Source organism: Gymnogyps californianus, chromosome Z (genome assembly GCF_018139145.2).
Source record: "Gymnogyps californianus isolate 813 chromosome Z, ASM1813914v2, whole genome shotgun sequence".
NCBI lineage: Eukaryota > Metazoa > Chordata > Aves > Accipitriformes > Cathartidae > Gymnogyps > Gymnogyps californianus.
In genome coordinates, this window is record NC_059500.1 from 47,886,466 (window position 1) to 47,901,508 (window position 15,043).

The 15,043-nt window shown below is 42.0% G+C and overlaps 1 protein-coding gene across 4 annotated transcripts; it reads left to right on the forward strand.

The window, feature by feature from the left end:
- Nucleotides 1-651: 651 nt before the first annotated feature.
- On the forward strand, nt 652-14,678 carry PLIN2 (perilipin 2). 4 transcript variants are annotated; one of them, XM_050912593.1, is made up of 9 exons: nt 652-690; nt 3,012-3,067; nt 3,149-3,344; nt 4,008-4,090; nt 4,603-4,888; nt 5,211-5,395; nt 6,129-6,263; nt 6,961-7,251; nt 13,358-14,678. In XM_050912593.1, the coding sequence occupies exons 2-9, from the start codon at nt 3,038-3,040 to the stop codon at nt 13,490-13,492; spliced, it is 1,341 nt and encodes a 446-aa protein (XP_050768550.1). In that variant the 5' UTR covers nt 652-690; nt 3,012-3,037; the 3' UTR covers nt 13,493-14,678. The 4 variants fall into 4 exon arrangements, 3 of the variants coding, with proteins under 3 accessions (XP_050768550.1, XP_050768548.1, XP_050768551.1); XR_007767789.1 differs by lacking the exon at nt 652-690 and having other exon boundaries at nt 2,840-3,067; nt 13,358-14,265; nt 14,368-14,678; XM_050912591.1 differs by lacking the exon at nt 652-690 and having other exon boundaries at nt 2,840-3,067.
- The last annotated feature ends 365 nt before the right edge of the window (nt 14,679-15,043 follow it).

Here is a 15,043-nt window from a genome sequence, read left to right on the forward strand (position 1 = left end):
AGACTGGAGGCTCATCTGCCTTTCCAAGCACGAAGCTCAGTTAGGGACGGGTGGCTGCGTGGCAGTCTCAGGGTCAGTTGACCCCGGTTTCAGTTCACCCCGTGTTCCAGCCCCACGTGGGACAAGTCCTGGTTAAGAGGTGCTGGGTGAAGGAAGGGAGATGACTAATTTAAGACCAACACTGCCAAACCTCTTGCCTCGTTTTTTTCCCCAACTAGATGAGCTCAAAGATTTGCCTGTGAGAAGAGAGCATTTTGTTTGTAAACTCTCTGTTCCTGGCTAGGCTACTTGTTGGCCTACATACCTCGCCTGAGAGCCTGGATCAACCACTCCTTCCGGCCCTTGTGTTTGCCTTAAAGTACTAAGAACTGGTCTTCGGAAAGATCAGTTGAACAAGAGTTTCCCTTACTAAGATTTATTTTTTTGGACGAGGCTCTCCCCTCCTGTTCAGATGCCTGACCGGCATCGGGGCGACCGCATTCCTAGGCCGCTGCGCTGCCCTGCCCTTCCCCTGCGGGCCGCCCCCGCCCAGCGGCGGCGGTGACGCGCCCTTCTCTCGCGAGAGAGCGGGCGGCGCGCGGCCGGCGGCGGCCGCTCCCCATAAATAGCGGGGCGAGGGCGGGCCTCCCCAGTCAGCGGCGGCGGCGGCGTGAGTGCTTGGGGCGGCGGCGGTTCTTCTTCTCTCCCCGGGTGAGTACGGCCGCCCGCAGCGCTCCGGCCCAGCTCTCCTCGGCCGCAGGGGTGAGGCCGGGCGGCGGGAGAGCTCGGCGCCCGCTCGCCTCCGCGGGGCTGGCTCCGCAATATGGTGGAGCCTGCCGGGGGAGCGGGCGGGGGCTCCGGCGTCGTCTGCGGCTCGCCGCGGGGCCGCCCCCGCTACCTCCGTCATCGCCCCTGCGGTCCCCCCGCCCCAAATTCCGGTGTATTTCAGTAGGCTGCTTAAGGCACTCTCGGGACCAGAAAGTCCCGAAATACTCGTCTGCCCCCGGGAGAGGCGTTGGACTGCCCCATGCCTGAAGAGGTCCGTGGTGGCACCTGAAAATTGGGGCGTCTTCCTCCCTTGGGCACTGTGGTTAGCCAGGGCAAGCTCCTTGACTCTTTTGCGTGGCTCATCTTGCTGCTTTCTGGTCTTTAACTTCTTTCCATAGCGAGAGGGAAAAGCAAAAATGAAATTTGTGACTTAGTTTATTCACTTCCCTGTTCAGGATCTTTTGCTGTCTCTGAAATATGCTTTCGTACCGTGGGCTTTGATTCAGGCAGCTCGCTTACCCACTCCATTGAAGTGGATCTGACTTTTGCCAGAGCTGAAACTATTCAAGGGATCTCTGAAACTGTGCAAGATCCTAGCTATCTTCCCTGTCTTTAAGAGCAGGAATAAATTCATGGACTAACTCTTCTATGTTAGTGACTAAAATTCAAATCCATGCCATGTGTGGCTGGATCCTTTGGGACACATTACAAATACTGAATAATCCTTAAAGTAAGGGCCCTTCTTCCTTTAGAGGCCAGATTCTGTGCTGTTAGCCTCTTCTCCTGTTCTACAGCATGCTTTGCAGTTCAAAGTGAAATTCAGGTGTACTGTAAGTAATCTGACTTGTAATGCTGTGTGAGAAACCTAACATGTTTCTGGGGGTATTTCAATACTTGGTAGATGGAAGGAAAACTTCTGTAACTGCTGTAACCCTTGTCTGTTACCTGCTTGCATGTTCCATGTACAGTGGTTAATCTCATTACAGGCATTACCTTATGGCATGTGTGTGTTAATATGTGTAAACATGCCTGTAAAATGTCATGCCTAAAATGTAAAATGGCACGCCTTTGTCCTTGTTCCCCATTGTGTAACAGGGGAAAGTTTTAGTTGACCCCAGGCAGAATATTAACACGCTCCTTTTGATATTGTCACACATATGAGGGAAGACAGCTGTTGGCTTTTTGACAAGTGTAGGAGAAAGCCTTGAAAACCTCCTCCTTTTGAGGACTGACTTTTAGGTTGCCTTTCTGTTGCCTTCATTTATGCAGGTTCTTCTGGAACTTAAGTGTCATATGAAACCATCAATGCAAAAAGTGCTTCTTGCAGATTTAGTTCAGCCTGCATGCATGTGTAGGATGACAGTGCACTTCTGTGTGTTCTCCTTATGTGGTACTGCAATACCCCTCTCCTTTTATAGGGTTTGTGTGGGGAGGGCTGTTAGTATTTTCTCCATGGGAATACATGTTGGAAAAGAATTGAGTAGTGTAGACTTGTTGAATGACTGGTGTCTGCAGCCTGTTTCAGTGTGGGATGGGTAATAAATCTAAATTAGCATAAAGGGGAGTGTTTTCTGCAGTGGGAAAATCCTATGCTCTGTGTGTTACAGGAATGCTAACTTTTGAGCAAGCTGAGCAGGGGGAGCCCTACGTGGGCATCAGGCATGACACTAGATACAATGAACTCGTGAGTTTAGTGAAATGACTTGTGAGAATTGAGCTGAGGTTACTGAAATGAGTACTTCACTTCAATCTTCCATGTATTTTCAAGATTTGGACAGCCATGATGACTCAAATTTCAAACTTGACTCCCTTATGCTAACAGAAGATCTAATCTGATTAAAGATATTGGTGGTGGATTCTTCATCTGACTTAGACATCCTAAACTAGAGTTTTAGGGACTTGTTGGCTAGTGTTTCTTTGTCCTGGCTCAACAGATAAGCCCAGGTGTGTCTGTTTCTTCTAGAAAAATAACCTAATCCACCAGTTGGTAACTCTTTGGTAATTCTGCAATGAACTGCTGTACCTCAAAGCTTGTCTCTTGCACGTGCCCTACTTGTGTTGCCTAAACCAAAGAAAGTAATTAGGAAACAAAGTTTTGGATTTCTAAATTGTTAAATAAAATCTAATTCCTGTATGCAAGAATGTGAACATCCTAATCCCCTTGATCAATGGGATTGATTACAAAAGGGTTGTTGGTTTCAAAGTCTGGTGATTAGATGATGTGGATATGAGGATGTTGTAACTCAGATATGCTTCTTTCACAGGCTGTGTAAGAGTCAAGACCTGAAAAATGGCATTGGCAGCAATTGATCCACAGCAGGTACATCTGAGTTAGCCCCATAGTTTTTTATGTCTAGTTCAGAAAAATAGGAGTCAACTAACCTCTTTCTCTTTTAAACAGAACATTGTATCAAGGGTTGTCAACCTTCCATTGGTGAGCTCCACCTATGATATGGTGTCCACAGCTTACATCACCACAAAGGATAACCATCCTTATCTGAAGTCAGTATGTGAGATAGCAGAGAAAGGAGTGAAGACAATTACTTCGGTAGCCATGACAAGTGCTATGCCTATCATCCAAAAACTGGAACCACAAAGTAAGGCAAAGATAGAGCTGTTGATAACTTTAATTCAACTTATTGCATTATATATCCAGATGCACTTACAGTTTAGCACAGTTGTGCTGGTCTGGAGTGTTGTTTCAGGTAGCTGACTGAACCTGTGGCTTGGCTTGTTGAGTAACTGATTACAGATGGGTATGATTTAACAAAAAAAAAAATCCAGAGCCAAAGCAGTTTCCAGCTTTCGTAATACTAAACTGACTCCTCTTGATATGTGAGATGGTCACGTAGTCTCTTGCTCAACACCTTCCTCACCTTTCACCTAGTTTCAAATGCTACTTTTCTACTTTCTCTCACTGAGAACAACTTGTGGTTAAATTTGGCAACTGTGTCACAAGGGTGTTGTAACCAGGAGCTTGGTTTCACTAAGTGGCAGAAGGCCAGGTGCTTCAGCTTGTTCTAACAGTTGCTTGTAAACTATTGAATGGATTTTCTCTGCCTGCAAGTGAACTTTTTTCTGGCACTGTAAACCTGCCTTGTTCTTGGGCTTTGCTGCCTCAGATCTTGCTGAAAAGGGGAGGAAAAAACTTTAAGAGCATTGTTGCATGAGCTCTGTTTCCAGAGGAATTCTCAACTGGAGATATTTTATACTAAGGCAAAAACAAAAATTAAAACCAACTATTATAATTTCTTTTATAGTTGTAGTTGCCAACAACTATGCGTGTATAGGTCTAGACAAAATTGAAGAGAGACTGCCTATACTGAATCAACCCACTGACAAGGTAAGTTCTTTCCATGTACATGTGCTAAGCAGAAGAACTATACACCCTTCCTCTTTTCTATTATCCCTAAAAATACAGGGAGACAGATTTCAATAAGCCATGCCTGAAGTACGGCTTAGAAGCAATGAGGAAGTGAAAGGTGTTTCTGTAGAATTGTTTGTTACCTTTGAGAGGCCATGAAGCCTCTTTTTTTTTTTTTTTAAATTTGCCCACCATTTGACACATCTATCTATAGTTGCTGTTCACTGGTGGGTGTCTCTTAAAATTTGAGTCCTTATCTCTTTCCTACTCAATGTGAAGCAAATAGTGCCTGAATTACGTTCACTGAAGTGTTTTGAGCTGAAGGCTGCATGGCAGTCATATTTTGTTTTGTCTTGTACATATGTTTTCAAGGCAGAATTTCTCCGAGGTAACTGATACTTGTACAAGCATTAGCATAAATTTATATTTCCTGGATTATGTAGCTCTCACTAGAAAATATTTTTAGTGAATTAACCTGTTTTCTATGGCAGGTTGTTGCCAATGCTAAGGATGTAGTTGTTGGAGCCAGAGAAGCTGTAACAACCACTGTGACTGGTGCCAAGGAAACAGTTGCTCACACGATCACTGGAGTTGTGGGCAAGACTAAAGAAGCAATGCAAGACAGCGTAGAAATGACCAAGTCAGTTGTCAATGGCAGCATTAACACTGTCCTGGGAAGTCGTGTGGTGCAAATGGTGAGCAGTGGAGTGGACAGTGCTCTCACTAAATCAGAGACCCTTGTAGACCAGTATCTCCCACTTACAGAAGCAGAACTAGGTAAGACCTATTCAAGGTTTGATTTTGTTGGAATGCTTGTATTGGAGAGAAGCAAACAATCATCCATTTATTACTTATTCTCATAGTGGGGAGGGGGCATATGCTTCCCAAACTGCATCTTGCCTTGCTGGTTGTAATAGCATCTTCACAGGGAAGCAGAGTGAAAGTAAGGATTTCCACGTATGGTGGTCTATCAGTCTACTCTGGTGCTAAAGGACTACTAAATGAGTCCAGTATTCAGCTGTTACTGAGCAAATAAAATTGCCTCAGACCTCTTAAATTTTCTTCCAGTGCTCAATTTGCTTCCTTTTTACATATCTAGAGAAAGAAGCTGCAAAAGTTGAAGGTTTTGAAGTTGGAGTTCAAAAGCCAAGCTACTACGTTAGACTGGGATCTCTGTCTTCAAAGGTCCGCACACGTGCCTATCAACAAGCCTTAAACAAAGTTAGAGATGCTAAACAGAAAAGCCAGGAGACAATCTCTCGGCTCCATCACACTGTTAGTCTGGTAAGTTTAAGCTTTCACTTGAGATACAAAAAGCAAATGTTGGCATAATTTTAGAGTGCAGAAAACAGCCAAAAGAGGCATAGGAAGACTGGAATTGCTCTCAGACTAAATGCATTTTCTAAATATAAAGCATTTCCCATTCAGAGGGAGGTCCTAAATCAGGCTGAGCAGTAAACTGACCAGCAATTGCTTGTAATTAAGCACTGCAGAAGTAAAGTGACATGTTTAAAGTGATATTCCTGTTTTAGAGTGCTGGATTTGACACTGACTTCATTCAGTGAAGAAAGTGTCTTGCAATTTAGAAACACTTCAGTCCTTTAAGTCCTTTTTGTTAATAAAAGTTGGATTCTTTATGGGCTTGCTTTTCTTGCTGTGGCTATCTCTGAGCATTCCTGGGTACTTCAGTAGTCTTATCCTACCAACGTACCTTTATGTACAGGACAAACTGTGCATAAAGAGTCATGGCCTTCTATATACTTTCAAATCCTTGTGTAGGATGCTAGTGGGGGAGGGAGAAATAGTTGAGGCAGAGGGATACATTACACAACATCTCAAAACTGCTTCCAGTTTTCTCTTCTTTGAAGAGAAGGAACACACTCCTATATTTCACAAAGTCTTGTACACTGAACTTTTAAAGTACTTAAAAAGGAGATTACAAAGCGGGTAAGGTAGGGTAGCCCTAATGGAACTGTTTGGACTCTTTGCTTTACTTCCTTATTTGGCTGTATTTCAGATCGAGTATGCCAGAAAGAACATGAATAGTGCCAATCAGAAACTTCTTGATGCTCAGGAAAAGCTTTATCAATCCTGGGTAGAATGGAAGAAAAATACAGGCCAAAATGAGGCTGATGAACTGCATAGCGCTGAGGTAAATAGATGTAAATGTAAACCAGAAATAAATGGATTGTATACTGTCAAGGTAATGGCAAACTAACAGTCCTCAAAGTGCACAGTATCTTAACAGCACAGAAGCTTATGTGCAAATGTGGAATGTGAATGTTGAAGCTCAGGGCAGCTGACTAGTGACTACTATGAAAAGTAGGGGACAAACTCTTAAATGAGCCTATTTCCTGCAAACGCTTGGGTTCATTCTCCTTGCAAGAGAATGCTCATCCTGTTTAGCATGTGAACCTGTGTTGGGATATCCATATCTAGATCAGCTAGGACTCACTTATCTGATATGGCCAGACAGAAATAACAATGTCAGCATAAAGCAGTCTTAGGCACAGACTCACTGAGTCTTATATGTAACTTTAAGCAGTGGTTCATTGATTAGAATATACTTACCTGCTGTGACTTGTTATCCAGAGTTGAAACAAGAGCTTGCTCATCTGTCGCTGGGTAGAAGCTACCAATGTTTCTGTCCCACAGAGTACTTGAGCATTGAAGAAGTATCAAGTACTTTCAAGTCTCTGACTCTTCAGACTTAAGACCTGTTTTATTATCTGCTATAGCTTTATTTTACTTACATCCTCTTTACTTTGCTTCTTTATGTATCTTGAGCAACATAAAGCTGTTACAGTCCTAAAAAGATACTATGTGCTATTATGCTTTTTTGTTTTCAGCACATTGAGTCAAGAACTCTAGCTATTGCACGGAGCCTCACTCAGCAGCTTCAGACCACCTGCCTCACACTGGTCTCAAGCCTACAGGGGCTGCCACAGAATGTGCAGGATCAGGTTTACAGTGTTGGGTCAATGGCAGGTGATGTCTACCAGAGCTTTTGGTCAGCATCCTCCTTCCAAGAATTATCAGACAGCTTTCTTACCACTAGCAAAGGACAGCTGAAGAAAATGAAGGAGTCTCTGGATGATGTGATGGATTATCTTGTTAACAACACGCCGCTCAACTGGCTGGTAGGTCCCTTTTACCCACAACTGCCTGGCATTCAGCATGCTGAGAGCAAAGGTGAAGGGGAGAAAAATTCCAGCCAGAAAGACAAACAGCCTGAACACACTGCTGAATAAACTGCATAGCATGCATGTACTCTGCTGACTGACCAAACAAGTGGCCTTAGCAAGTGTAGCTGTCAAAAAAGCATTGGAGAAAAATCCATAAACATAAGAGTTGGGGAATGATACAGAGAAAGGACACTCTCACACATGGGCTGTATTGTCCTGTGTAGTTAAGCCACTCTAAAAACTCAGTCTTGAGTGCCTAAATATTGGCAGCTTACAGTTGTCAAGATGCCTTGTTTGTCAAGTTAAGAAACCTCACCATGCTTATTAATGGTATTAATACCATTAGTCTGAATGAAACCTACCATAGCTAAAAGTGTTTGATTTGTTGCTTAATCTGTACCAGAATGATATAAAAGCCTTACATATTATGAAATGCATTTAAAAGCCCTGCAGAAAGAGTGCAGAATTCCGAAGCTGAAAGTGGGGTTTCTGAACAAGTCAGCTGGAGTTACTTAAATGCTGTGACAGTGTTAACATTAAAAACTTAACTATTGTATAACACAGTAACCTGACCACAGAATTGTAGAATGTCTCAAGTTGTAAGGGACCCATAAGGATCATCGGGTCCAACTCCCTCCTCCTTGCAGGACTACCTAAAACTAAATCATATGATTAAGAGTGTCATCCAGGCACTCCTTGAACTCTGACAGGCTTGGTGCCATGACCACTTCCCTGGGGAGCCTGTTCCAGTGACCAACCAAATCATTATCAATATATTTTTTAATATGCAGTATAAAGACAAGATTCATGCTGTTTGTACCCAGATGCCTGCTGTTGTGTGTGTTGTTGGTTTTTTTGTAGCCATCCTTTTGTAATTCATTTTGTATGTTAGCAATAAATGCTTCAGTAGCCAAAGTCTGTCTCCATTTCAGTGGTGTTTAAAACAAATGTAACTTGCTGTTCTGTGACTCCTTCAAACTGGGTCCAGCAGAAAGCAAGCTTGAAATGCAAATGAAGTAGACATGCATTGAAAAAATCTATTTGTGTGTATGTATAGATAGGTAAGATATTGCTGCAGCATTTCCTTCCTCCCTTTGAGTTCCTGTGCATCCTTCCATTTAGTCTTAGCTTTACTGCTGCTTTTTTGGTGCTTGCTGTTGCCTGCTTTTAATGATAACCTAAGCTGTGAGCCGATGGATATTCTAATGTTGAGAAGAGAAGGATATGGACAAAAAATGCCCTGTCCTGCCTTCGCAGTAGCTGTTCTGTGTGCATGAGACTGCTGGCTATCTGCTTTGGCTGCTGGCTCCCTACAAACAGTATATACTCCTCAGCTGCAAACACCAGTTTTAACCTGTTTGTTTACCCTGTTTTGAACTTGAGTAACTAATGTACATTAAGACTCAGCTACTTGGGTAGAATTGTTCCTCAAAAAATCCTGTGAACCCCTCCCCTGGAGGACAATTATAGTCACTAAGAAATAAGCTTTCTTGGTTTAGGGCTGTCCAGGTAAGTTGTGTCTGTGTTCTTAATGCATACTCTATGCAACTTTGCTACACTAAATGATTGCAACTCAATGCTGGCCACCATTTTCAGAGGTCACCACATAGTGTGAAGCAAAAATGGAGTTCAAAGGAAGCTTGTCACCTAGTGACATATTGCTACATAGAACAGTACCTCCACCTGGTACAATGTGGGCACTGAAGCAAATTACATGTTGTCTAGCATTCTAATGCTAGAGGGCTTGCTTAGCTGTTAAGTCATGGTTGGTCCAGAAGTGTTGGGAAGACTATTTTAAGTACAATATGAAACAATTGTAACAGAGGATTACAGATAAGGATTCTGTAACTTCCAGCTTTAAATACTTGCTTTTTGTAAGGGGGGCTGTTTAACATGAAATTAGTGTGAGATGGTGAGATATTCCTTTCCAGCTAGGGCCTGATAAGGCTTCTGGAATTCTTTCAGCAATTAAATCTGTTTAAGTACTGAATGAGTCCAGCCAGAGAATATTCTTTTTTATCTCCATTTATAATAAAATTTGTAGCATGCATCCACTGTTGTAGAGGTGCTCAGGAACAGACTGGAGCCAATCAGGTCTGGGAGCAGAGTGGGAATACCCACTCTTACATGTATTTTAAAATCTGAAGGCTGTGGGCCTTCATTCTGAGGTAATCAATCAAATAAGATATTCAAACTCTTCGCTCTTTTGAGGACTAAGAAATAAAACAGCACCATTTAGTATTGATGCAAGAGCAATACATCTCTCTGTTCTGCCTTAAGTTGCACTACTGTTTTGTACTCTCTTAGATGGCTGTCTAGCTTTACTAAATGTCAGCAAGCAGATGAAGTAGAAAGCAAGGGAAAATGTTACCAGCCTAGACCTTCAAATCACTTCTCCCTCACCATGCACTGTTGGGTGGCTTCTGTGTAAAAGTTACTTTGACTTCTGACAGCTGACCTACAACTGGTGGCCACAGAGGAATGCCTGGTTAAATGCTTGCCTAATGGTTGGGCTAATAGCCTGTTATACCAAAATGCTGTATGCAGGTTCCTGTATCATGCTATTGTGGCATGGAGGCAAGAATGATAAGGACACCTTCTAAAGCCATCTTTGGGTTTTTTTGCCACAGTGGACTGAAGCTGAAGTGCATGCTAAGAACTGCGGAAAACTCTCAAATAGAACGTGGAAAACCTAAGATATTAACAGAGTAGAGCCTGCTCATAAATTTTTCCTGCCATCATATCACCTGTTTCTCTATAATTGCATGTATCAAACAGCCCAGCTACACTGCACAGAAACTTGCTTGCTCTTACTCAAAAACCAGTTTTGAGGATATAGCTTGGGCTAGAAAACTGTGAAGTCTCTCTGGAACCTTTTAAAAAAGATAAGACCAGATATGTTGAAAATTACAGGAAATAGTTGATCCTATTTGCAGCAAGGCAGATAAACTGAATGAAGTGGAACAGAGCGTCAAAGGCTGCTAGTCACACAAAAACTGGGATGGTAAAGGTTAGAATACTATCAAAGTAATTATCACTGGTAAGGTTATTTAGGGTTTATTTAGAATTTAGAAAGTGATTGTTCCTCTTTAAGAGATCACTTAAAAATCATTCATGCTAGTTGAAACCCCCTTTCCAAGCTCATTTGACAGAGAACTATTATTCTATCATTGCTGATAATTCTTTGCTAAAAAAGTTTTAAATATAAGCATTTGTAAATAGCTCCATTTGGTATAAAGGTTTTGCAAACATCATATTTATAGCAGCGTACACATTGGTTAAATCCAAATTACAAGATTTGTATAGGGACTGCAGTTGCAGTGATATAGCTAGTTTGCCTCAAACTAAAGAAAGGTGGAAAGCTTTTGAAATCTTTCCTATTCGTTAAGATGACTCTTTTGCAATTATCTTTTCCAAACTGCAACTTACAGTAATACTATACAGCTAGTAAAATAGGTGAAAAGATTTGGAAACAACTGATGAATTATTTATCTTTATTTAAAAAAAACAAGACCAAACAGCCAAAAACCACAAAAAAACCACTCAAAAACTTATCTAAGCCATCTAATGAAAAAGAGAAAATGGAACCTAACTTATTTTTTAAGCATGATCTGTTGGTCATTTGCGTGACCAGAAAGTCTTACATGCAACAGCTTGCTGAAGGTATTGTGCAGTGTTTTGTTAAATGTATTTCTTTTCATACCAAGATGGAAATTTTATTTTTTTTGGATAATACAGTCTCTAATGACTAAAAATAAGTGCTTGTGCTGAAAGTGCACAAAATAAGAACCATCTCTCAAATTGCTAGTGGCTCAGTTCTGAAAATATATTAAGCAAGAAAAAATGGATTAAAGTTAAGTTAGTATTGACATTAACATTAGTATATGAAGACAGCAAAACACTGAAGTATGTTTTGCACTATTCCATGCAAAGATTTTGCAAGTTTTGCACTATTGTGTGTAAATGGTCTCACTGCACCTTACGGAGAAATGGCACAAAGAAGAGCCATATCTGGCCTTACTCTTTGTTGCAAGAGTTGACTTACTGCTTGGTTTCAACTTCCTATCGACTGTGAAAAGTGATATGGAAGTGAAGGTCCTTTACCTAAGCAAGCTCATAACACTAAGGGCTTGGCGTTGCTTTAGCTAGACGGGTGCAGGTGTCGGAATATGTGGTTCTAATACAATTTAGCATGTTCAGAACAGACATTAATCATACTGACATCAACCCTGTTTGATGCTGAGAGAAACGCTCCAATTTGAAATTCTTTCATGGCTATGAACATCTTACTAGTATGTTAAAGGAGTCAGCTGCTTATAATGTGTGCATTAAGGAGATGAAGAAAGCACAAACTTAAATTCAAGTGATTATCCTGTTGTCAGTAAGAGCAACATGGATGTAAGTAATAGAAGTGTCTTAAGCCTAGGATATAGAGAAAATTATCACTGGTCACACACAGTTACTGAACATGGTCATGTGCCCTGCTCAGTGTAAATACAGAATAAAACAACTTGTTTAAACTGTTCATTTGGGTACATTTTTAAATGAGTTTGCATATGGACTACTTGGCCTTAGTCTTGTTAACATATACCCATTTGTACTGCAGTATGAAATACAGGGTCATGTGCTGATAATGGGAAAACTTGTTGATTTCTTTAAGTGCAGTAATTAGAGTTTTATGTAAACTGCCATAAGCAGAAAGATGTGAGATTAATTGTTGCTGGTAGAAAGATGTGTTTCCCCCATTCCTAGTGCCTTTTGATTTTTTAGGAGACAAAGATTACTGATCTCATTTTGATCAAGCTTAGGTTCTCAAAGTGGTCTACGCATTTCATTGCATTCACACTAGTGCCTGATAAGTGGCATGCTGCTTAAATTCTTCTGAAGCTCAGTTTTAATTAATATTTTAATTAATATTTCTAAGTCCCTGGTGCCCTATGGCTACCTACTCTCTAAGGAACTGATTCATGTTCAGTGCTTCAGTGCTATCTACAACCTGATAGCTGAAACAGTAATCCCTTTATCCTTTGATGTGTTGTCTGTTCTTCTGACATGTCTTCATAGCAGGCAAAGCATAGATTTGTCTTGCATACTATCTTTCATAAAAGTAAGTCATAAGCAAGGTGTTTTGCAGTTAGGGAATGGATTAAAACTGCTTCGCCAGTCAGCACTGAGCTGAAGTTACACAAATGCCTAGAAGCCTCTTCAAGTTGCTGCTTCTTTGTACATGCAGAACCAAAGTCCTGTCAGCATGCAGCAATCGTTATGTGCTGATACTGTGCCTGGCTCCAAGTATGTCACATCACCAACATTAAAGCTAACCATGAATCAAACTATAGATATAAGTATTTTTCACTTGGGGCAAAAAACTTTCTGTTATGAGTAAATTGCTTAATTATATCCCATTTTTCAGAAGTGCCTAAGTAATCTAAGTCCTACTAAGGGGACTTAAGGGTTGGGACTTAAGCTCCTAAGTGTCTTAGCCAACATTTTTAGCAGTGTGTAACATCCATGTATCCACTAATGTCTCTGGCAACTCCTGAAACCTGGTGCTGCTTAACAGTACAGAATACTATACATACAGTTAAAATAGAGGCCAAAGTGGCGTTGCAGTTCCAGATATTTGTTTCCTCAGGAAAGGTTTGATGTGGTAGGCAGACAGAGCAGTACAGAGCAATCCATATCAAGCTCCTCAGGGCAGGTTCCTTTGAATAGCCCGTTGCTCCCAAGGAAAGAAGAAAGGCAAAATAAGCTTAAAAACTTCCTTTCTTAATTTTCCAGTCATCAGTTTCACTAAATACACTCCACTAGGTTCAGCTCTGTTCCATCTCTACCATAAAATCCTGTCTTCTAAGCAACTGATCTACATCTTGCATAGTATTTGGTCTGTCTTAATGCTATGTGTTTCATATGTGACTCAGCATATTTCACTCTGTATTCAGTATTCTGGGTCTGATTTCTAGAGACGCAGAGCATCTTTGTCTCCTGAATTCAGTGAGGAGTACTGCACAAATTTATTTAGTTTTACTTTTAAATTGATTGAAATTTCATTCCTACGCAGGTTCCAGATTTCACTATTACAGACCTGTCTTCAGAGTCAGATGATATCCCAGACATTTTGGATTTGGATGAAGACGATCAACAAGACTTTTCACGCACAAATGGCCCTTACACTACAGGGCAAAGAGCTGAATAAAGAGAAGCATAAAAATGTCTTTTTGATACAATGTACTTTTGCCATGTTTAACTTAGATTTCTCCTTTTTAAAGATGAACCTGCCTAGCTTAGGGATTTTGGGGATATTTTTTTTTAATCACTATTGTTTCACTTAGCTGTATCAAAATTCTGATTTTTTTCTACCTAACAAATGCATGCTACATTAATTCATTGGCATGGGTGTCAAGCTCCCATTCTACAAGCCAGGTATAGCCTAGCCAGTGTATCCAACTGATGTAATCTTTGTTAGTGATTTGTTCTCCTGCTGGCAGCAGCCATGAGAACACTCCAGTGCTTTGCGTAAAAGGCTGCCAACAAAAGGAGTTGACGAGGATTTCCCCACAAAATTTCCCCTTTCAGTCTACATGGAAAGCACTTCTGCATCTACCTCTTTTCTGCTGGAAGGGGTAAGTGACTTTGTCTCAGATTCTCTCAGGTTCTTTTTTTTAGGCTCTGTACCTACAGAGCTTAGAAGCTTAGAGCTTCCCTTTGGCAAGAGCGCTTTATGCACAAAAGGACTCCCTTTCTCTCTACATGCCTTCTGTGTGCAAAAATTCTGGCCATCCTGATGCTATCAGTTGTGGGGCCTGAGATTAGAAGAGGGTACATACTTAAAAAGCAAAGTTTTCCAGGAATAAGGATGACAGTTAAAAAAGAAAGGGGAAGAGACTGAAAAAAGTAAGGCAAAATGGAGGGCAAAGAGATACAGACAGATGTGGGACAAAAGAAAATTGCAAAAAAAGAGAATTTAAGGTAGGTATACTTCTGGTGACAGTGATGACCTTTTTATGTTTAAATAAAATCTCAGTCAAATATTTGCTAAGGAATGTCGAATCCGCATTTGCTCGCACACAGTGACTTCTGTAGGAGTTGGGGTGAATGGGAACTGGACTGGAAGCAGGCTTGTTACATTTCTTTCTGAGGATCAGGCTGAACAACTCCCGCAGAGATCTCCTCGATGCCGCCGGGGTGACTGCAGCAAGTCCGGAGATGTCGCACGGTGCCACTTTTGCACAGCCGCGGAAACGTTACTCGGCAGTCGGTACAGCTGTGAGGTCGGCACCTCTGCTCTCCCGTCATGTAACGCTTGGTTGTTGTGAAAACTTTGAAGTCCAGTCACTGAAATGCCTTGGAATAAAAGTTTGAACCGCACAGCCTGCCGCCGGTGCGAGTTTTGCTTGGTTTCCGTGTTAAATTTTGTAACCCGATTACAAAACAATTTAGATCGGAAGGGCCCTCCGGAGGGCGGCTAGTCCCACGGCTGCCCAAAGCACGACGCCCTCTGTGATCAGCTCACGCTGCGCGGGGCCTCCTCGGGGCCGGTTTCGAGCCACGGGCCGGCCCCGCCGCTGCTGCCCGCCCCTCGCGGCCCGGCCTCTTCGGAGGCCCCCTCGGCATGATGATGATGATGATGATGATGATGATGATGATGATGATGATGATGATGATGATGATGATCGCGACGGCGGCAGCGCCGAGCCAGCCGCCACCACCCCGCGGCCTCCAATAAAGCGGCAGGCAGGCGGCCTTT

Coding starts and splice junctions, on each gene's coding strand:
- PLIN2 (XM_050912593.1), top strand. CDS start 3,038: ATGGCATTGGCAGCAATTGATCCACAGCAG. Junction 5,396..6,128: donor TCCATCACACTGTTAGTCTG/GTAAGTTTAAGC, acceptor GCTGTATTTCAG/ATCGAGTATGCCAGAAAGAA. Junction 7,252..13,357: donor ACACGCCGCTCAACTGGCTG/GTAGGTCCCTTT, acceptor ATTCCTACGCAG/GTTCCAGATTTCACTATTAC.